At 36.8% G+C, this 23048-nt stretch overlaps 2 protein-coding genes across 2 annotated transcripts; one reads left to right on the top strand and one right to left on the bottom strand.

Moving 5' to 3' along the window:
• Nucleotides 1-655: 655 nt before the first annotated feature.
• On the bottom strand, nucleotides 656-20802 carry LOC107600515 (tRNA (guanine(10)-N2)-methyltransferase homolog). Its single transcript, XM_016292448.1, has 13 exons — nucleotides 20671-20802; nucleotides 20410-20475; nucleotides 20257-20330; nucleotides 18386-18467; nucleotides 18208-18300; nucleotides 17914-18048; nucleotides 17553-17709; nucleotides 15941-16021; nucleotides 15465-15629; nucleotides 15111-15183; nucleotides 12188-12322; nucleotides 4842-4962; nucleotides 656-796 (listed from the first exon to the last, which is right to left on the bottom strand). The coding sequence occupies exons 1-13, from the start codon at nucleotides 20746-20748 to the stop codon at nucleotides 656-658; spliced, it is 1401 nt and encodes a 466-aa protein (XP_016147934.1). The 5' UTR covers nucleotides 20749-20802.
• Nucleotides 20803-22219: 1417 nt separating this feature from the next.
• LOC107600552 (actin-binding Rho-activating protein-like) lies at nucleotides 22220-22926 on the top strand. Its single transcript, XM_016292487.1, has one exon. It carries the CDS (start codon nucleotides 22261-22263, stop codon nucleotides 22732-22734), a length of 474 nt encoding a protein of 157 aa, XP_016147973.1. The 5' UTR covers nucleotides 22220-22260; the 3' UTR covers nucleotides 22735-22926.
• Nucleotides 22927-23048: the final 122 nt, after the last annotated feature.

The following is a 23048-nucleotide window of genomic DNA, read 5'->3' on the forward strand; positions in this document are numbered from 1 at the left end:
GCTAATGAACATTCAGCTTTGCCATCAAAGGAATCATTTAGATTTTAAAATCTATTAAAATATGGTTGTTATAAATTGTGATCATTTTTCACAAACCTCAAGATTTAATAAAGCAACAATTAGGTTTATCCTAATAGAAATGCCTGCATCTACCAATTTATGACATCACATGTTAAATCTCTGCCCAAATCCCTCTAAGATCTCTCTCCTTATTTTCATAGGAGATCTTATGTTGAACTAGACGGCTCTCTTTGAGGTGAGTTTAAGTCTAAGACAGATTCATTAGTCAGAAGTCTAGCTGACCTGGTATAAACTCTTAAGGGAGTTTAGATAGCAGGCCCAGCGCTCCATCTTTCTCTGCAAATGTCCAGTAGGCACATTACATTACACCCCTACATCTTTCTACTTCGCAAGCACTCAGAGAAACAAGTATTACGCTAATCCCTGTCACCAATTTATCTGCAACACATATTTGTAATGCTGCAATAAATTCAATCGCGCTTGTAGGGCTCGCTTTAGAGAGGAGAAAGATAAAAAGAAGAGGAGACAACTGATAAAACAAGGGCTTTTATTGAAAAAGACATTTAAAATACAATGACGTTAAAAATTTTTTTTATATATAAATAAAAATATAACAAACCATACTTTTCATGTTTTATTCTTTATTTCTTGGGGTGGCTTTGGCATCCTTTGTGTTCTTCTTGGTGAGACCACTGAAGTATTTCTCTCTGAAAGAGTTGTGACCCTGGTACGGGGTGAAGTGAGGGTCAGCAAGGTGCGACAGTCTGTCCGAATCCTGCAAGAAAGCATATTAAACAGCTTAAATAAAGAACATCCGAAGTGCAGGATTCAAGCAAATCTTCAGTGGTGGAGAGTTAAATTTTATTAGCATTTTTCTCTTTAGAAGTTAGGAACAACAGTCAACTTCAAAAGGCAAATTGGTTTGGATTGTTTTCTACTGGCAATAACCTACATTCAGGTGGAGCTGGTTACTTTCTTATTTTACATTTTCTGGAAGAAACTAAGTCATATGCATTATTACTGGTCAAAAGTTTAGAACAAGTTTAAAGAAATCTTTAATGCCCACCAAGACTGCATTTATTTAACCAAAATTTGAACAAAAATACTATTTTTGTCATTTATCCCTGTGATGGCAAAACTTAATTTTTATTAGACATTACTCCAGTAATCAGTGTAACATGATCCTTCAGAAATCATTGTAATATGCTGATTTTATTCAGCAAAGATGCATTAAATTGATAAGTGACATTAAAGACATTTGCAAATATAAAATACTTATTTTTTAAATAAATGCTACTCATTGAACGTTCTGTTTATCAAAGAATCCTGAAAAAACAACAACGCATCACAGTTTCCACAAAAATATTAAACAGAAAAAAAGCAAAAACTGATAATAACTGAGCATCAAATCAGCATATTAGAAGGATTTCTGAAGGATCATGTGGCACTGAAGACTAGAGTAATGGCTAATGAACATTCAGCTTTGCCATCAAAGGAATCATTTAGATTTTAAAATCTATTAAAATATGGTTGTTATAAATTGTGATCATTTTTCACAATATTGTATTTTTGATTAAATAAATGCAGCCTTGGTGAGCATAAAAGACTTCTTTCACAAACATTAACCAAACTTTTGTCAGGTAGTGAATGTTTGAAATGACATGTAATGCAAAACAAGTAGTGGACAGTGTACTTTTACATTTTTATGAGTTTAAATGTACTTATTCAAATATTTCAACAAAACCGCACAAAAAACAAAGGCGCACTAAAGCAAAACGGCAGAAACGGTTTTGAACGTTTGGCTGAGCACAGCACACTTTTTATGTCTTCCCTTCACAAGCTCACAGTCAAGTGCCTAATGACAGACAGCAGAGTGTTAAGTTCCTCAGATTTTCCTGCTCAGAGCGGAGGCCAGGATCTTAAGCAGGACCTGCTGGAGGAGGGCAGGAGGGAAGCACACTGCGCCACAGGCTAATGAGGTGGCAGGAAGACTGTGAGCTGAAAGTGATGACTCCAACTATGGGCCTGCAAACCATCACCGGCACCTTCTACAACACACTCAAGGACTCAGTTCAGGTCACACGCGCCAGGCTTTAGTTTACAATGCAACTTACGCAGCACAGACCACACAAGCCTCAGGAACAGACCCTATAGTGTCTGTGGTGGCCTAAGTGGTCTGTAATGTCAATTAGAATTACAGGATGAACAAATGAAGATGAAAGCACTGGGAATTTAATGAAAACTGTCACGAAATGTCCAAGTCATATTTCACTCCAAAAACAGCAACAAAAAAAGAAAAGGAAGAAATTATATTTTTGCATGAAGAAAATTCATTTTTTTTTTAAACTATAAAAAGATTTTTTCTTTTGCATTATTTTCATGACAATCATGCACATTTATCCTTAACCCTCTCAATTCTCAGTAGCCTACTGTATAATATACTGTATGACTGAAGCAAATACATATAGTACCAAAATGTGTGGTCAGTAAGCTTTTTTTTTTTTAAAGAAATTTATTATTTTACTCAGTAAGGATGCATTTAATTGATTAAATGTGTCAGTAAGGACTTTTATATTTTCACAATATGATTCCAAATAAATGCCCTTCTTTTGAACTTTCTAGCCATCGAAGAATCCAGAAAAAATGTAAAAGAGTTAAATATATTAAAATAGAAAACAGTTCTTATATATGTTAGTATTATTTCACAATTTTATCAGTCCTTATTTTATAAGTACAATTTACCCTGATCATCCACTTTAAAATGTTTACACCCCCCGTCTCTTAAAGGGATAGTTGAAAATTCTGTCATTAATTACTCACCCTCATGTTGTTCCAAACCCGTAAGACCTCCGTTCATCTTCGGAACACAAATTAAGATATCTTTGATGGAATCTGAGAGCTCACTGACCCTGCATAGACAGCAATGATCCTTACACGATCAAGGTTCAGAAACATAGCAAGGATATCGGTAAAATAATCCATGGGGCTGTTTTTCAGCAGCAGGGACTGAGGGACTCGTCAGAGTAAAAGTTATTAAAAGTTATTAATAAATCTTTTGTAACAATATACACTACTGTTCAAAAGTTTGGGGTCAGTACATTTTTTCTTTCTTTTTTTTTAATTCAGCAAGGATGTGCTAAATTGATACAAAGTGATAGTAAAGACTTCTATTGTTACAAAAGATTTCTATTTTAAATAAATGCTGTTCTTTTTAACTTTTTATTTCTTTAAAAAATCCTGACAAAAGTGTCACAGGTTCCAAAAAAATATTAAGCAACACAACTGCTTCCATCACTGATTATAAATTAGCATGTTAGAATGATTTCTGAAGGATCATGTGTGACACTGAAGACTGGATTAATGATACTGAAAATTCAGCTTTGCATCACAGGAATAAATTATATTTATATTATAAAGTATATTAAGATAGAAAAACTTTATTTTAAATTGCAATAATATTTCACAATATTACTGTTTTTTTTATCAAATAAATGTAGCCTTGATGAGCAGAAGAAACTTCTTTAAAAAAACAATAAAAATCCTACTGATCCCAAACTTTTGAGCAGCAGTATATGTAGAGTTCATTTGCAAAAACAGGTAACTCTGTTTTTAACAATTTTCAAAAATCATATTTTTTCATTGTGCATCCCAATTAATCTCAATCAAACTGCAGTTGGGCTATTTTGATTAGGTAAAAAATGACTATATATAGTGTCCATCATTAACTTCAGTGCCTTACAAAAATGTAAACAATTGTCAGAAAAAGGTCACCGTGTAAAAGGTCTTGTTTTTAATGCTAAATATAATTCAGTAGTTTTGGTTTGTGACTCGTTGTGACATTTCTTTGTAAGATTTACCCAAGAAGAAAACCAGATCTTTGGTGTAGGTACTTCAGCAGGGGACATGAGGACACACAGAATCTATGTGCCAAAATACAAAATGTAAAGAGAAACAACAGAGCGAGAGAGAGAGATGGAAACAGAGAGAAAGAGAATGAGACAAGGCAGAAACAGGGCCTCATCTTGACTCAGAGTTGTTTGACAGCTATGGACTAATGCTACATCTGCTAAGCTCCTAAAAGTCCTGCGTTCCGTTCTAAAAATAAGCTATACTGGGTAATATTTATCCCATAATGCAACAAGACATGTTCCTTCTGTTCTCAAACAAAAGCAACAGAACTCTAAACCTAATATTATAATTCATGTGAAGAGCATTGTAGAACAGTCTAACAGAGCCGATCAAGGACATAAGGATAAACATCCATAAACAATGAGCAACGGACACTATTCAGATGTTTTTTTAGCTACTGCTGGACACGAGGAGAAGTTTTGCAGAGATCTCCACAATCTTATTGACGGATCCGATGCCAAGATCACGCCAGAGCTACTTGAGCTTTAGGAAATGAGCCAGTTTTTCACAGAAGAGACTGATTTAATAGTAATTTTTTTGTCTTTGGGGATTGAAACAAGTTCAGGAGGAATACAAGGACATGACATCTACAGATAACATACACGTTCCAGGGTTGGAGTCGGTGGAGACACATGCCAGTCTGGGTAAATATTCGTGCGTGGGTTTCAGGAAAGCTTTTATGGGAACAATTTGGGGTTTTGAAGTGAAGTGGTTGTCAAATCCAAAAATGGATTGTTTTCCATACAATGTGTGATTAAGTCATTAAAGCGGCGTAAAAACAGAGAGTCAATCACAGCCAGATGGCAGGATTATTTTCAGATTGGCGCCATAAAAGACGTAACAGTATAAAACATGTTCAGGACAGTTCGCATATATCAAGGGGCCTCCACCCAAAAAAAAGCCTCACATACCTCAGGCTCCTTGGTCTTCTCCATGGTGATGAGTCTTCGTGACGTGTGGCTGGACAGAGTTTGTTCGCAGTTGCTGATGAGAGTCAAACAGGGGTGAAGAGGCACCATCTCCTCACAGTACCTGCAGACCACAGTACAGTTTCAGATCGGCCAGCTGCATGCTTACCAAACGAAACACCTTGATAGTGGTAGGGGATGTCACAACTATCGGCTGTTGTTGCTGAAATTTTGCCCCTGCTCACTTGTGTGTGTCACATGCACTGCATAGCAATGGAAAAGGGGTGATACATTAAACTGCCATTTTTCGTAGATTGCCTGCCAATTATTCCCCAGGCAACAAGAAGGTCACCAAAACAACAACAGAAGCAATGCATGAATGTAGTCGATCAGGAAAGTTGTGACCACATTTGCTGGGTTAGACAAAACTTCTCACTAAATGTGACTTAACACTTTAACAAGTTAATAATAAATAACATGAAGCTAGCTAAAAATATATAATTTGTTTTTCTAATTCAAAAATGTTGATGTAAGTGATCTAAGTGTCTCGAACCTAAAGTATGCATTGCAATAATGATTCACAATAATTCCTGGTTCATTTCGAAAATGATAAAAATCAATCAACAATTACCCTCACACACCTGTAGGTTATCAATTGTTGCATATAGGAAAAACGACCAAAAAAAACAAAACAGGTCAAAACAAAAAAAGAATATATCCCACACAATATCCGCACTTGCAAATGTATTAAAATATAAAATTATTCCCTCACAACATTTCGGTCAATGACATTTATCAGGCATATACAAACAATTCTGACAATCCAATTTAAAAACAATACATGCCCAATTTATATTTTGATATATTTTCATGTGTGGATAATGTGTGGATTTATTCTTTTTTGTTCTTAAGATGATAAAAAGAAAAAAAACTCAGTTCAGCAAAGGAGTCAGTTATGAACTTTAAATGGTTCACTGACTAAAGGCCCTCATATATTTCAGGCAAAATCTAAGAACTACTGTGATGTGGAACAAAATCAGGCCAAAACAAAGTTTGTTTCAGGAGTTCGAAAACTTAAAAAAAAAAAAACTTTGAAAAAACACATTGGTCTGTGGTGATTACATGATCAGTATGTGCGATTCAATAATAACAAGCGTGTCTGATTCAAACTGCTAACTCATAAGCAAATTCAAAGCAGTCGCTGCATCCCAATTTTTGCCTACTCTTTTGTGTTTATAGTTCTGAACCAAATCCTCCTTCAAAGCGCAATCAATGGTTTGTGGGCAATATTAGCCATTAGAGTGTGCATGGATCTGCACTTTGAATTCCCACCTAGAAATAGTACACCATCTGGGTAGGGTTGGGTATCGTTTGCTTTTTTTCGATACCTGTGCCAAATCGATACTTTTAAAACGGTTCTGGTGCCTAAACCGATACACTCTAAAAAAATGCTGGGTTACATATAACCCAGCGCTGTGTTAAAAAGGGACAAACCCAGCTATTGGGTTGTTTTGAAAAAAATAAAAAATTGAAATTCCCCCCAAAAATTATGGATTGGCCATTAGCACTATAAAAAGGCATGGCTATTATATCTGTAACTGAGTAAACAGAACATATAAACATTTTGAATAATAAAACAAAGACAATAAACCCTCGACTGCGACAATATAGTTTATCTGTGTTATTTAAGCCATCTCTGGTATTTTCATAATAATTAAGTTTATGTATAATAGGGTGACCATATTTAATTCTCCAAAAAAAGGACAGTAGGGGGCCGGGTTCGTGGGCGGGGCTTCACCTAACAGTATACATAGCAAGTTTTTCTTTTTTTTGCTTATGTTGTTTTTATAATAAATAAAAAGAAAGCAAGTAGAAAGAATAGAAAAAGAATAGGGAATGCTAGTGTTAGAGGGTCATTTTTAAATAAAAATAAAACAATTCAATAGAACAGAAAAAGAACAGATAATGCTAGTGTTATAAGGTCATTATTTATAATAAATAAAAAGAAAATAAGTGGAAAGAATAGAGAATGCTAGTGTTAGAGGCTCTTTTTTCTTTATAAATGAAACTGAGAGCGGCTCCCTGATGCGCCAAAATTATACACAATATTAGAATGTTTAAAGGAGTGGACACGAAAATCGCGGGAGCGAAACACATGTTGCGGGAGCAGGAGGCAATGGTCTGAGATTCATAATATTAATTATTTAATAATTAATTATGCACACCTGAATATAAGACATTTTTCACTTCCAGCCTTCATGAATAATTATATATCAATTATAAATGATTAAATACAAGATTAATAGTAGTTATTAAGATTGATGTCGTTTGGAATTGGTAAAATGTGCTTGGAAAAAAATATGATCAGAATATCAACTTGCATAATAATTATGCATGCACTGTATTTTTCCTCTTCTGCTGTCGAGGTAATGCAAGGAATGTTGTGATTGGTTGTCAAGCCAGCCAATCAGAATTTAGCAGCCTCGTCTCTGATTGGCTGGAATTATGGCATATTGTAACGCTGGGTTGTGTTGAGCAAGCGAGCTGTTGGCATTTAGAGAGCACTGAGGGCGGGCATCAGGTGAGCAAGCTAGTGAAAACTTGCACGCGCAAAAGAGAAGGTCTGCACACATCCAAAAACTTATTTTAAATGCAAAATTGATTTTTGTGCGCTCGAAATACTTTCTTCTTTGCGAGACAAACATTTTCTCCACAAATCTCAGTTTGCGTGCATGCAAAACACACTTTTGTGCGCTCAAAATATGATCTTTCACATGCAGAATTGTGGCAGAGATGTAATCCCATACTTACGTCCGTTTCGGAGAACCAGAGGACAAATATTTCAATCGATCGCTCAGGCATGGCACCGAAATCTGCGTTTGGATTCGGTTCTAGTACATACCGGTTACATAGGTACTGGTGCCATATTGGTACCGGGTTTCGGTACCCAAACCTACATCTGGGTACCTTCAGGATACTCATTTCAACATACTAAGATTTAGGACAAACTCATTCTAATTTCAAATACTATTTAGAATGGATTTTATGCAGATTGGGACACAGCAAGTGTCCTGACTTCTTCTGGCTGATGCATTAAAAAATAATCGGCTCATAAAAGTCCTTGTCTTCGAATTGGACTACACAGCTTTCCCTGTGTTTGTTGCACTGACTTGTTGATACATCGTGCTCTAAAGAACTTCTGAAAACACATATTTCACAAATTTTTCGCATTTGTGACCATTTTAAATCACAATCTGAAGCCCTGCCACAACCATAAGAGCCCATCTAACCAGAACCACTAAGAACATCTGAACTATTTGTTGTTCCCAGAGGCAGTGAAGACATTTAGTAAGGACATTAACTCAGCAGGGAGTTGAGCTGGTGGGCTGTTAACATTCACGTGCTGACAGACATGTTCGCACGCATCGACTCCCTTCATTTTTCAGACGACTACGTAAATATGGCTAGCGCCTGAAATCAATGAAAAAAATGGGCTCGAGGGCTGCTAGCTCTAGCTGAACCTCATCCACACAAAGCCAGTGATCCACAAACCATTGCGCACACGCTGTTAGCTGCGTTTCAAACAAATCATAAATTATGTGCCCTCTTTTCAATGGACCTGACAAAGCAAAACAAGGAGGCATTCGAAGCATACATATTCTCCATCGCACTGTTTACACGGAGCTACTCCTGTCACCTTGGAGAAATGTCTAACAAATGTCAGCTTTCCAGTAAAGGGCCCTCTGGAGAACCCATCCACAGAAATCACATGACAGAATCACATTTCTGAATATAGGGCAATGAGTCAGAACAGACTAGCGCATTATGGGGTACTAATGACCGACTAACATCCCATGTGGCTCACACTCATCCCTGCCTTCACTTCATGACGTCCGTGTCCCGTAAGAGAGATTATTCTTCTATTTGCAAAAATACGCAGTGGTAACAAAACAATTAACATAAAGGTCAAAGATGTGTCAACTGAATCAAAAGACTGATTAAATACAAGATTAATAGTAGTTATTAAGATTGATGTCGTTTGGAATTGGTAAAATGTGCTTGGAAAAAAATATGATCAGAATATCAACTTGCATAATAATTATGCATGCACTGTATTTTTCCTCTTCTGCTGTCGAGGTAATGCAAGGAATGTTGTGATTGGTTGTCAAGCCAGCCAATCAGAATTTAGCAGCCTCGTCTCTGATTGGCTGGAATTATGGCATATTGTAACGCTGGGTTGTGTTGAGCAAGCGAGCTGTTGGCATTTAGAGAGCACTGAGGGCGGGCATCAGGTGAGCAAGCTAGTGAAAAGTTGCACGCGCAAAAGAGAAGGTCTGCACACATCCAAAAACTTATTTTAAATGCAAAATTGATTTTTGTGCGCTCGAAATACTTTCTTCTTTGCGAGACAAACATTTTCTCCACAAATCTCAGTTTGCGTGCATGCAAAACACACTTTTGTGCGCTCAAAATATGATCTTTCACATGCAGAATTGTGGCAGAGATGTAATCCCATACTTACGTCCGTTTCGGAGAACCAGAGGACAAATATTTCAATCGATCGCTCAGGCATGGCACCGAAATCTGCGTTTGGATTCGGTTCTAGTACATACCGGTTACATAGGTACTGGTGCCATATTGGTACCGGGTTTCGGTACCCAAACCTACATCTGGGTACCTTCAGGATACTCATTTCAACATACTAAGATTTAGGACAAACTCATTCTAATTTCAAATACTATTTAGAATGGATTTTATGCAGATTGGGACACAGCAAGTGTCCTGACTTCTTCTGGCTGATGCATTAAAAAATAATCGGCTCATAAAAGTCCTTGTCTTCGAATTGGACTACACAGCTTTCCCTGTGTTTGTTGCACTGACTTGTTGATACATCGTGCTCTAAAGAACTTCTGAAAACACATATTTCACAAATTTTTCGCATTTGTGACCATTTTAAATCACAATCTGAAGCCCTGCCACAACCATAAGAGCCCATCTAACCAGAACCACTAAGAACATCTGAACTATTTGTTGTTCCCAGAGGCAGTGAAGACATTTAGTAAGGACATTAACTCAGCAGGGAGTTGCGCTGGTGGGCTGTTAACATTCACGTGCTGACAGACATGTTCGCACGCATCGACTCCCTTCATTTTTCAGACGACTACGTAAATATGGCTAGCGCCTGAAATCAATGAAAAAAATGGGCTCGAGGGCTGCTAGCTCTAGCTGAACCTCATCCACACAAAGCCAGTGATCCACAAACCATTGCGCACACGCTGTTAGCTGCGTTTCAAACAAATCATAAATTATGTGCCCTCTTTTCAATGGACCTGACAAAGCAAAACAAGGAGGCATTCGAAGCATACATATTCTCCATCGCACTGTTTACACGGAGCTACTCCTGTCACCTTGGAGAAATGTCTAACAAATGTCAGCTTTCCAGTAAAGGGCCCTCTGGAGAACCCATCCACAGAAATCACATGACAGAATCACATTTCTGAATATAGGGCAATGAGTCAGAACAGACTAGCGCATTATGGGGTACTAATGACCGACTAACATCCCATGTGGCTCACACTCATCCCTGCCTTCACTTCATGACGTCCGTGTCCCGTAAGAGAGATTATTCTTCTATTTGCAAAAATACGCAGTGGTAACAAAACAATTAACATAAAGGTCAAAGATGTGTCAACTGAATCAAAAGACTCACTTTTCAGCTTCATGTTGACGTCTTGATCACAGTGGACATTATTAAAATATGTTAGGATATTTTTCTCTTTCATACTTCATTTGGTTTTGTTTTTAACAAGTGACCCGTTGCGTCACCAGAACTTTTGATGTTTACTACGGAAGAAGTGTTTAATTTGGTTTGGGGCTCGATTGTGAACTTTCTCCTCAAGACAAAGTGGATGAATTGGATACTGAGGGCTGTTTCCACTTCTAACTGTTACAAGGGTAATCAGCATCGAAGCCCCAGATTCCAGCAGCAGTCATCTGCTCCTTTGACACCAAAGTTTATAAACACAAGTGTTGCTATACTAACGCCCGCTCTGAAGATGCAGTCATAAAGCTCCTGACACCAGCGCCTCCTTGTGGTGATGTCACTCACAGCTATCCTGGTTTCTTAGTTAAATCCTTCCTGTCTGCAGACCCCAACACATTCACCAGATACACTTCTGACCCATCGACCGGATACACTGGAGTTCAGTTGTGTGTAGTTTGGTTCTGACTCTCTGCTGCACTTAATGATAAAGATACACAGTACCATTCAAAGTTTGGGGTCATGAAGAATTTTTTATGTTTTTGCAAGAAGTCTCTTATGCTCACCAAGGCTGCATTTATTGGATCAAAAATAAATAAAACAGTCCTACTGTAAAATAATATTACCATTTAAAATAAGTGTTTACTATTTTAATATATTTTAAAATGCAATTTATTCCTGTGATGGCATAAGTGAATTTTAATTCATTCTAATATGCTGATTTTCTGCTCAAGAAACATTTCTTATTATAATTATACTATTATTATGTGATACATTTTTAATTCAGAATTCTTGCTGAATAGAACATTCAAGATCAGCATTTATTTGAAATAGAAATCTTTTGTATTTTTAAATAGCTTTTGATCAATTAGCCTAATTTAATGTGTACTTACTGAATAAAAGTTGAACGTAGTGTACAATACACTTCCACTATCATACTAGTATTTTGTTAATATTGTACCAGACACACTTTCAATTAGAGCTGGATATTGTACGGCATTAATTAATCTGTAGGATATTATATATAACACACAAATAAAACAATAATGAGAAAAAGAACTGTGATATTGTGACTGAATCTGCACAGCCCTACTTGGAAAGCACTTCATTCATGTATTAAATCAAGACAACATAAGCTAAATTCATTATTGTTGGCATCAGCAATCCTGTGGGAGTGAATCCCGTAACTATATGATGGAAAATCTGTCTATAAGCGAGACGGAGATGAGGTAAAGGTGTAGATCAAGCGGCGGGCCCCTCCTTTGAGCCACAGCTCTTCCCGGGCCCTGTAATCAGTGGATAGCATGATCTGTGGACACTGCTGTTTGTGGTCAGTGGGAAATACCCCACGGCTTCACACCTGCTCCTCTGCTGGGCTGACCGCAGGTCAACAAGCCTGAGCAGGTTTAACATCCACCACCTCAACAGGGGGCTTGAGCTACTGATGTGATTTGAGCTCCTATCCACAGGCATAGGATGGTACAAGATAGCCCCCTGGTGACTGATTCAGTACACATATGCTGGAGGAGTCGGCTGCATCTGATAAAGTTAGTGAATGTTATCAAGCTGTCTGATTAGATGTACTTACTCTGGTCTGTAGATTGGAAGCCAATAGACGAGACGTCCACCTAAAACCAAATGGTGGGCTGCAAAATTCAAGAGGTCGGCAAAGATATCACTCAGGTGATACGCCATTGAAACGGGGACGTGACTCTCTCCAGAGCTGCATTGGGATATGAAACACAAGAAAATATAATCAACTCAGAATCTCAAGAGGGATAGCTCAACAACAAAAAAGAGGAAAGTCTGTCATCATTTACCTGCCCTCAAATTGTTCCAATGGAGCAGAAGTGAAGAAATCGGGAAAATTTTTGATTGTGCAAAAGATTGTCTCATTCACCAATCACACACTGATCAAAGTCTTATGAACAAATCAATTTAAATGTTTGCTTTTTGTAGCATTGCAATTGCATGGAAAGGGGTGACTAATACATTATACACAACATTACCTTTTGTGTTCCATTGGAAAAAGAAAGCCATAAGTGTTTTGAAAAACAACATGAGTGTGAGTAAATGATGACAATTTTCATTTTTTTGGGTAAACTGTTTCATTAAGCACAAGAACCGGTTTCCTATACATGGATCAAGTGAACATCAAACTCTGATACAGTCTTCAAGACATTATTATTTAATATTATTATTTTCTCAGGCCTGAATAAACATTAGATATATAAATATATAAAGATTTTTCAGTACTGATAATAAAATAATATTTGGGTCACACTTTATTATTCTCACCATTAACTATGACTTTTGCCTCAAACTCCTAAATTGGTGCTTATTAATAGTTAGTAAGGTAGTTGTTAAGTTTAAATATTGGGTAGGATTAGGAATGAAGAATATGGTCATGCAGAATATGTGCTTAATAAGCACTAATAAACAGCCAATATGTTAATAATAGGCATGCTAATAAGCAACTAGTTAATAGTGAGAATTGGACTATTATACTAAAGTGTTACAAATATTTGTTTCTTGAGCACCAAATCAGAATGATTTCTGAAGGATCATGTGACACTGAAGACTGAAGTAATTGCAGTGGAAAATTCAGCTTTACCATCACAGGAATAAACTACATTTAAAATATATATAAAAAAATACTTTTTATTTCTCAATACTACTCTTTTTACTGTATTATTGATCAAAAAATGCAGGAGAGACTTCATTTTAAAAAGCCTTTGAATGCTAGTGTAACTATATAGTCTTGTACCATTTGTTGTGTTAGAGGTGAGGCAAAGGATCACTGGATGACTGGCTCATATCTAAAGAGTGTTTCAAGTGGATCCATTAAAAATGCAGGTGGATAAAAGTGATAGGCTTACAAGTCCACAGGAGGTTTGATGATATCTTTATGAGATCCTGTTCTCCTTGTGGACTCACGAATACCATATGGAGCTACACAAAGGGAAAAGAAAAACACTTGACGCTTCAAAACAACAGTTAATAGTAACAAATAAAAAATAATGTGGCTTTAAAGGTGAAGTGTGTAATTTATGAGCCACTAAACATAATAGAACAATGTATACAAACAGTATTCCCATGCAACTGAAAATCCAGATAGTGTTTTGGAACAGCTTGTTTTTTAGCTGGTCCAATCAGGGGTGCTATAGTATTTTAACATAAAAATAAATTGTACACCCTTCACCTTTAAAGACCTTAAGTTTCTAGGAACGTACGGTCTGTAACAATGGCATCAAACTGTGCATTTTTTCTCCAAACAGGCTTGGAAGCATCAGACACCATGACGTCCACATAGAGACTCTCAGTCCCATACTGCCGCAGGTTCGCTCGGATGTTCTCATCCGGTCCTCTCCATTTCTGATTCTTCCTGCTGGCTTTTCCTGCAACAGTTTTAAATGCTCACAGGTGTGCACTCACTACAAAAGTATGACTAAACCTACACTGTGTGGAAAACTGAAGGAGAAAATGATTGAAAGGCTTTAAAAAAAAAACATACCTATTCCATGGATAGTGTTATAATCGATGTCTGTTCCACATACATAAGCCCCAAAGTGTGAACACGCTACCAGAAGACTACCCAATTGCATGGAAAGGGGTGACTAATACATTATACACAACATTACCTTTTGTGTTCCATTGGAAAAAGAAAGCCATAAGTGTTTTGAAAAACAACATGAGTGTGAGTAAATGATGACAATTTTCATTTTTTTGGGTAAACTGTTTCATTAAGCACAAGAACCGGTTTCCTATACATGGATCAAGTGAACATCAAACTCTGATACAGTCTTCAAGACATTATTATTTAATATTATTATTTTCTCAGGCCTGAATAAACATTAGATATATAAATATATAAAGATTTTTCAGTACTGATAATAAAATAATATTTGGGTCACACTTTATTATTCTCACCATTAACTATGACTTTTGCCTCAAACTCCTAAATTGGTGCTTATTAATAGTTAGTAAGGTAGTTGTTAAGTTTAAATATTGGGTAGGATTAGGAATGAAGAATATGGTCATGCAGAATATGTGCTTAATAAGCACTAATAAACAGCCAATATGTTAATAATAGGCATGCTAATAAGCAACTAGTTAATAGTGAGAATTGGACTATTATACTAAAGTGTTACAAATATTTGTTTCTTGAGCACCAAATCAGAATGATTTCTGAAGGATCATGTGACACTGAAGACTGAAGTAATTGCAGTGGAAAATTCAGCTTTACCATCACAGGAATAAACTACATTTAAAATATATATAAAAAAATACTTTTTATTTCTCAATACTACTCTTTTTACTGTATTATTGATCAAAAAATGCAGGAGAGACTTCATTTTAAAAAGCCTTTGAATGCTAGTGTAACTATATAGTCTTGTACCATTTGTTGTGTTAGAGGTGAGGCAAAGGATCACTGGATGACTGGCTCATATCTAAAGAGTGTTTCAAGTGGATCCATTAAAAATGCAGGTGGATAAAAGTGATAGGCTTACAAGTCCACAGGAGGTTTGATGATATCTTTATGAGATCCTGTTCTCCTTGTGGACTCACGAATACCATATGGAGCTACACAAAGGGAAAAGAAAAACACTTGACGCTTCAAAACAACAGTTAATAGTAACAAATAAAAAATAATGTGGCTTTAAAGGTGAAGTGTGTAATTTATGAGCCACTAAACATAATAGAACAATGTATACAAACAGTATTCCCATGCAACTGAAAATCCAGATAGTGTTTTGGAACAGCTTGTTTTTTAGCTGGTCCAATCAGGGGTGCTATAGTATTTTAACATAAAAATAAATTGTACACCCTTCACCTTTAAAGACCTTAAGTTTCTAGGAACGTACGGTCTGTAACAATGGCATCAAACTGTGCATTTTTTCTCCAAACAGGCTTGGAAGCATCAGACACCATGACGTCCACATAGAGACTCTCAGTCCCATACTGCCGCAGGTTCGCTCGGATGTTCTCATCCGGTCCTCTCCATTTCTGATTCTTCCTGCTGGCTTTTCCTGCAACAGTTTTAAATGCTCACAGGTGTGCACTCACTACAAAAGTATGACTAAACCTACACTGTGTGGAAAACTGAAGGAGAAAATGATTGAAAGGCTTTAAAAAAAAAACATACCTATTCCATGGATAGTGTTATAATCGATGTCTGTTCCACATACATAAGCCCCAAAGTGTGAACACGCTACCAGAAGACTACCTGAAAAACAAAACAGAGTAAGAAAATGATCATTACAGAATTTAAGATAATAATACAAGTAATCTCTGCAATAAATCTGAGTGTGGATCTTTATATCTAAAAAAAAAAACATACCTATTCCATGGATAGTGTTATAATCGATGTCTGTTCCACATACATAAGCCCCAAAGTGTGAACACGCTACCAGAAGACTACCTGAAAAACAAAACAGAGTAAGAAAATGATCATTACAGAATTTAAGATAATAATACAAGTAATCTCTGCAATAAATCTGAGTGTGGATCTTTATATCTGCTTGACACTTTGAAAGTATGGCCTATAAGGATTTCCAGGCAACCAGAGAGTGTTCAACTAAATAAGCACATCTGTACTGCAGATCTCAGCGCATGTGGTGACAACAGACTTATGATAAAGCCCTGGCAACATCATGGCACGCTACAAACTCACAATAAGCCACGCTTTGGGAAAGAGACTGAGAGAGAAATGCAGCCCCATGCTGTTTAGAAAGCAAGCAATCCTTCATTTGACTGATGCCACTCGAAAGTGTCTTTTCAAAGTCAAAAGAAAGAGGAAAAGTGGGCCAACTGAGACTGAAAAGTGAGAATTTCTGTGAGCCATCACAAAAAAAAAAAGATATATATATATGGAGAGAGAGAGAGAGAGATCTGCTCCTGGTTCGTGATAAGACACAAAGAAACAGAAGATGACGGACCATATCTTCAATCATCCAGACAAGCTGTCAGATGTGATTTCACTCAGAACGAGAAACAAACACAAACACCTGCTTCAGTTTGGCCCAAAATGAAGCGTCTAAACTGTTCTGATCAACAACGTGCCAAACAAACCCATTTTGCAAGACTAAATGAATTAATTTGCAGAATAAAGATATCTGACATCATAGGCGTGTTGGATGAGAAACTTATACACTGACTTTGCTGAATGACTTTTTATATTAAAACTGACTTTCTAATACTAGTTGTCAAAGAACCAAATTCCAATATTTATTAAATGAACAAACAAATATAAGTAAATTGATCAAATGCAATACTACTAAAAAGTACTATTTCAAATACATACTGTTCGTTTAAACTTTCCATTCATCAAAAAATGTGAAAATGCATTACAAAAAATAATTCCACAAAAAACAGCACAACGGTTTTCAGCATTGATAACAATAAGAAATATTTCTTGAGCACCAAATCAGCATATTAGAATGAATTCTGAAGACTGACGTAATGGCTGCTGGAAATTCAGCTTTGCCATCACAAGAATGCATTACACTGAAAAAAAATTACAATAGAAAATAGCACAACGGTTTTCAGCATTGATAACAATAAGAAATATTTCTTGAGCACCAAATCAGCATATTAGAATGAATTCTGAAGACTGAAGTAATGGCTGCTGAAAATTCAGCTTTGCCATCACAAGAATGCATTACACTTAAAAAAATATTACAATAGAAAAGTCATTTTAATTTTTAATATTTACAATATTACTGTTTTTACTGTATTTTTGATCAAATAAATCAAGCCTTGGTGAGCAGGCTTCTTTCAAAATATAAAAAAAATATTATTGACCCTGAATCTTTGAACAACAGTGTTATGATGACTATTTTACAACAGCTTCAAATGTGGCTCATCCAATCCGATATTAGAGTCTGAATTTATGTCAAGAGACATGAATGGTTGTATTTAAAAGCCTTCTATGCGCTCGGACATTTCCTCACCTGTTCCAACAAAAGGATCATAAACCAAATCATCAGCCTTCACTTTGGCATGATTGGCCATGATGAAGGAGAGGCGAGCATCCATACTAGTGTTCCCAATGAAATGTCTCTTCTTCACACTGTAAGAGCGAATTAATTCTCTCTGACCATCTGCAATCTGAAGAGAAAGCAGTTTAATATTTCAGAGTTGATACAGTAGGTAATCTTTTATTTCAAAGGCATCATTCAGCTTTACTTTCCAGGCCACAAATCAAGCATTTTACAAATCCATACAATAGTCAAATGTGAAGGCTTGTTCATCTGCAAAGACTACAGCAGAAATGTTCTGAACCGTTATATATATATGGAACGAGCTGCTCACCCATCTCCCAAAGTATATATGGAAAGGCTCCTCTGGGATGTCATTAGGATCAGAGCCATAATCCTCCAGCAAACAGAAAATATGTTCTGGATCCTTCAGATTGACTGTCCCTTTAAATGGCAAGAAGTCTAGAGCCTGAGGCAAAAGCACACTTTATATATTTTCACTGTCCATAACAGAAGACATTCAAACTTGCAGTTAAAGCTGTTGCTAAATTAACGCCAATTATGTATTGTATTGTACAGAATCAGATATTCAAAATGTACAAACATGTAAATGCAGCAAAATACTTACATCAATCTTTTTGATTCTGTTCTTAAACACTAATGTTTTGTTGAAAGTGTAGACATTGATCTTATAAGTTGAATTGTGTTGTAGATATGGAGCCTGTGAAGAAGCAATACAAGAGACAGTTTATTCAGAGATGCTTTCTGTAAACCACATTGTATTTATTAAGAGAACATGAACAAACCATGTTTTCTGCTGGATACTTCAACAATGACGTCCTAAGCTCATCTGTTGTTGTTCCATGACCCCAAAGTTCAAAAGAAGACCTTGAAATCAATATTAAACTTTACATAAACGCAGCAATTCAATAATTTTTACTGTTTTTTGTTGTTGTTGTTCAATTAAGGCTTTGCAATAAGATCTTTCGATTGTTAACGTCAGTTAACAAACTAACAATGAGCAATAGGCCTATATATTTTAACAGCATTTACTAATCTTTGTTAAAAATTTGTTACATTTGTTCATTTCGATTCACAGTGCGTTATCTAATGTGAACTACTTTTGGTTTTGAAATTGTAAATGCTGAAATTAGCATTAAGATAAATATAGGATGTAGAAATATTGTTCATTGTTGGTTCATGTTAACTCATGTAATTAACTAATATAAACAACTGAAACCTTACACGGTGTCTACACTGGATGCCAGCAGTGCGACAAAATACTATAGAACGCATTATAATCACTGATGCTGTCTACACTGGATGTGGTAGGTGTTATTGTAAGATGGCACCCATGGTTTCACTCGAAACAAAATATTCATACACTGCTCTTAAAGGGGTCATATGATGCTGCTAAAAAGAACTTGATTTTGTGTATTTGGTGTAATGAAATGTGTTTATGCGGTTTAAGGTTAAAAAAACACATTATTTTCGTAGTTTCGCTTTCACAACGAAAAACACAGCAGCCTAGCGTGAGGGAAAGCCCCGGCCTTAGCGTTTGCTGAGGCCGGGATAGAGTGAGCTGAGGCGGCGGGCTTGAGAACAGCGCGCCCACAGATCAGCTCTAGGCATGACTAAGCGGATATCGTCCTCTTTTGGAACACCAAACAAAGTAGTTTCGCTTTCACAACGAAAAACACAGCGGCCTAGCGTGAGGGGAAGCCCCGGCTTAGTTTGCTGAGGCCGGGATAGAGTGAGCTGAGGCGGCGGGCTTGAGAACAGCGCGCCCACAGATCAGCTCTAGGCATGACTAAGCGGATATCGTCCTCTTTTGGAACACCAAACAAAGTAGTTTCGCTTTCACAACGAAAAACACAGCGGCCTAGCGTGAGGGGAAGCCCCGGCTTAGTTTGCTGAGGCCGGGATAGAGTGAGCTGAGGCGGCGGGCTTGAGAACAGCGCGCCCACAGATCAGCTCTAGGCATGACTAAGCGGATATCGTCCTCTTTTGGAACACCAAACAAAGTAGTTTCGCTTTCACAACGAAAAACACAGCAGCCTAGCGTGAGGGAAAGCCCCGGCCTTAGCGTTTGCTGAGGCCGGGATAGAGTGAGCTGAGGCGGCGGGCTTGAGAACAGCGCGCCCACAGATCAGCTCTAGGCATGACTAAGCGGATATCGTCCTCTTTTGGAACACCAAACAAAGTAGTTTCGCTTTCACAACGAAGCACACAGCGTCTTCACGACATGGCTGCAGCGTCAACAAAACTACACCGAGACTAAAAGTTACGCCTTCTTTCTTTGTGTGAACATTTGGGAGGCGTTATACAAATCTTCCCACATAGTGATGTAGGTATGTGGGGGCGTGTTAGAACGAGCCGTTTTAGGTAGGTGTGGCTGACTCTTAACATTTATAAAGAATATCTCTTTGGATTTGAGACTTTAGTCTTTGCAACTTTACAGATCTTCTTTATGCACCAAGAGCTTGTAACACTCCAAAGAGAAAGGAAAAATTGAAATCGCATCATATGACCCCTTTAAGCCAATCATTGACTATATTCAAACACATGCAGAGTCTTGATTAGAGTAATTCAATTAGAGTAATATTTATAATAGGCCTAGATTGTCATCTTGAGCATTTTACATGTAATGCAAATGTAATAAAATACTACAACCTACTTTCCACAAATCGTTCTGGACATGACACGCCGCATATCATCTTCCGATAAGCCATTCAGGTGCCAAAAGGGAGACTTATGAGAAAAGAGTTAGAGTTAGAAAATAAATAACATAACAATTACTTATGTCAAGTGAAAAACAATTTGGGACTACCTTTTCGCTGAATGTTTTTGATGTATCAAATGGACGTTTCCTTAGAGACAGCAATGCTTTTATTTCCTGTAAACAATATTCCAGAGAGTGATATATGAATATATACCAAACACAATTTGATCTTAGATTTAAATTAAACTAATTAACTCTACAATACTGAATTGAACTGTGAGTAATGAGTTCTCCGAAGTACACTCTGACAGATTAATTATAGCATTTTGACACGAAGGACTGAGTGAACTGAAGGTTTACAGTTTGTACCGGTAATCTAAAATCGACGTTATCATGTGCAAGATGAAGTAAATATTGTCTGCATGCTCGACCACAGTGGAGAGCCATGTTTGTGTGCTACATTCAACATCATCCGATGAGTAAATTATGCTGGTAATAACAGTTCCTATTTGGCATCCCCGTATGTAAATCGGCTAAGCGAAAGTCTTGTGAAAGGATTAGACGATGTCAAATAAATCTTTGTAAAGTTGATTTAATCGTTAAACTAAGCTGTCATAGATTGTCACTAATAATCTTATAAACTACAGTGTTCTTTATATAGTTTCATATACAGTATAGTTGCATATGTGTATAGTATATAGTGCCGTTTCATGCAGGCTTTACAACCTTCAGAATAGAACTGAGAATAATGTCTCAATTCGAATGTCCCAATTGTTCTGTATTTTGAGAATGCATTATTATTGAGAATAAATTCAATTTGAATTGAACTGGAACTGAGGTTGATGAATATAGAACTGTACTTCAAATTTGAAGAATTATTAAAATAAAACAATTAAAAGAAGCTGCATTACGTGCAATTTTAATATAATTGAATTTTTCAGTATGAATATGGGATAGTTCCAGAAAGAGTTAATAATTACTGATACATGTAGTTGAATATAATAATCAGTATCTGAAATATCACCTATAAAAAAAAAAAGAAAAAAAAGTGAATTTAAATAAGCTACAAACCCGATTCCAAAAAAGTTGGGACACTGTACAAATTGTGAATAAAAACAGAATGCAATGTGGAAGTTTCAAATTTCAATATTTTATTCAGAATACAACATAGATGACATATCAAATGTTTAAACTGAGAAAAATTATAATTTTAAGGGGAAAATAAGTTGATTTTCAATGTCATGGCATCAACACATCTCTCTATATTCTATTGTGAATAAAATATAAGTTTATGAGATTTGTAAATTATTCCATTCCTTTTTTACTCACAATTTGTACAGTGTCCCAACTTTTTTGGAATTGGGTTTGTACATTTCTCTCATCATTTTTCCTAGCAAGCATTATTTTCCCCAAAGTCTTCCAAATTTGAGCCAAATAACATAAACAGTGTGAAACCTTAAACACACTACAAAATATATTTATTTATTTATTTTTGCCCAGTTTTATAATCCTGGAACAGTGTTTTCTTAGTATTATTTATATGTTATTTTTACAATTTAGTTTTCGTTTATTTATATTTCAGTTTTAGTTTTTATTTCCAGTTGGTAATTGTAGTGCTTCAATTTATTTAATTTAGCTGACAAAGGCAACATTTCTAATTTTCACCTAATATTTATATTTAATTTTATTATAGTTTTATTTCAATTAACAAACATATATTTATAGTTTTAGTTAACAATAACCTGGAACATTTTTTCCTAAAATCTATCTATATGATATTGTTTAGCTTAAGTGCCCCGGCTAGTATTGATTACATTGGGTCAGTCTTACTTGTAGACTTCATGAGGCTTTAAGTTATTTAAAGGCTGTACGACATGCAATCTTCTCACTCGCAGTCTGTGTTGTGCCAACAGTGAAGCATGCTAAAAACTAGAGCCGTCCTGTGAGCCAAAGGTCACCATGGAGACAGACGAAGCAGCTGCGCAGCCTAATGACGACAGGGCGGAGACCTGCACCGTATCCGTCAAAGGTCTGACAGAGAACTGGCAGAAATGGTCCAACGACCACTGCGAGTATCAGAAACACAATCCCTTCAGCAATGACAAGGTGATTCTCCCGCAGATCCAGCGAGGACAGGAGGGCTACAGCAGGCCCTTAGAGGGCTCTAAAACAGGGCAGAGAGGAAAAGACGCCCACTCTCACATCAGCAGCGAGGTCACAGAGCTCTGCCAGGTCATTAGGGAGATCGGGGTGAGCGGGGACGACGGCAGGGTGTCTGTGCGGTTCGGGATGCTGTTTGAGAGATACGTCACTATCTCTAATAAACTAGTGGGAGTTCTGCTGCGAGCACGCAAGCAAGGGCTGGTGCACTTTGAAGGAGAGATGCTGTGGCAGGGGAGAGATGATGGAGTGCTCATCACCTTGTTACAGTGATTTACAGCAGTGCTGGACACCATGTGCCTGCCTGTCCAACATTTCTTTATAGACATCCATTTACTTGAACATGAGTTCTCGGCCAAAGAAACTTATGCTAATGAGATTTAAACTGAGTGTATTGAATTTAAATGTAGCAAACTGGTATATTCTGTTATTGTTTTAAGTACCACCAAACAGAATTGGAAAAACAATGATTTCAAACAGGATTCAAAACAGTCTTGTCTGTCATTGGTCAACTAGATAGGTAGCCCTGCCCCCTCTCCTACCATTTGTTAAGTCAGTGTTGCTTTTAGGGGCTGCTAAAAAACAGA

This window comes from Sinocyclocheilus grahami, unplaced genomic scaffold, assembly GCF_001515645.1.
Source record: "Sinocyclocheilus grahami isolate Dianchi unplaced genomic scaffold, SAMN03320097.WGS_v1.1 scaffold285.1, whole genome shotgun sequence".
NCBI classification, from domain to species: Eukaryota; Metazoa; Chordata; class Actinopteri; order Cypriniformes; family Cyprinidae; genus Sinocyclocheilus; species Sinocyclocheilus grahami.

Excerpts from the sequence above, each read along its gene's own strand:
- LOC107600515 (XM_016292448.1), bottom strand. The coding sequence starts at position 20,748 with ATGGCTCTCCACTGTGGTCGAGCATGCAGACAATATTTACTTCATCTT. Across the intron at positions 18,301-18,385 it reads AGTATCCAGCAGAAAACATG|GCTCCATATCTACAACACAA; the intron begins GTTTGTTCATGT and ends GCTTCTTCACAG. Across the intron at positions 18,049-18,207 it reads ACAGAATCAAAAAGATTGAT|GCTCTAGACTTCTTGCCATT; the intron begins GTAAGTATTTTG and ends CTTTTGCCTCAG.
- LOC107600552 (XM_016292487.1), top strand. The coding sequence starts at position 22,261 with ATGGAGACAGACGAAGCAGCTGCGCAGCCTAATGACGACAGGGCGGAG.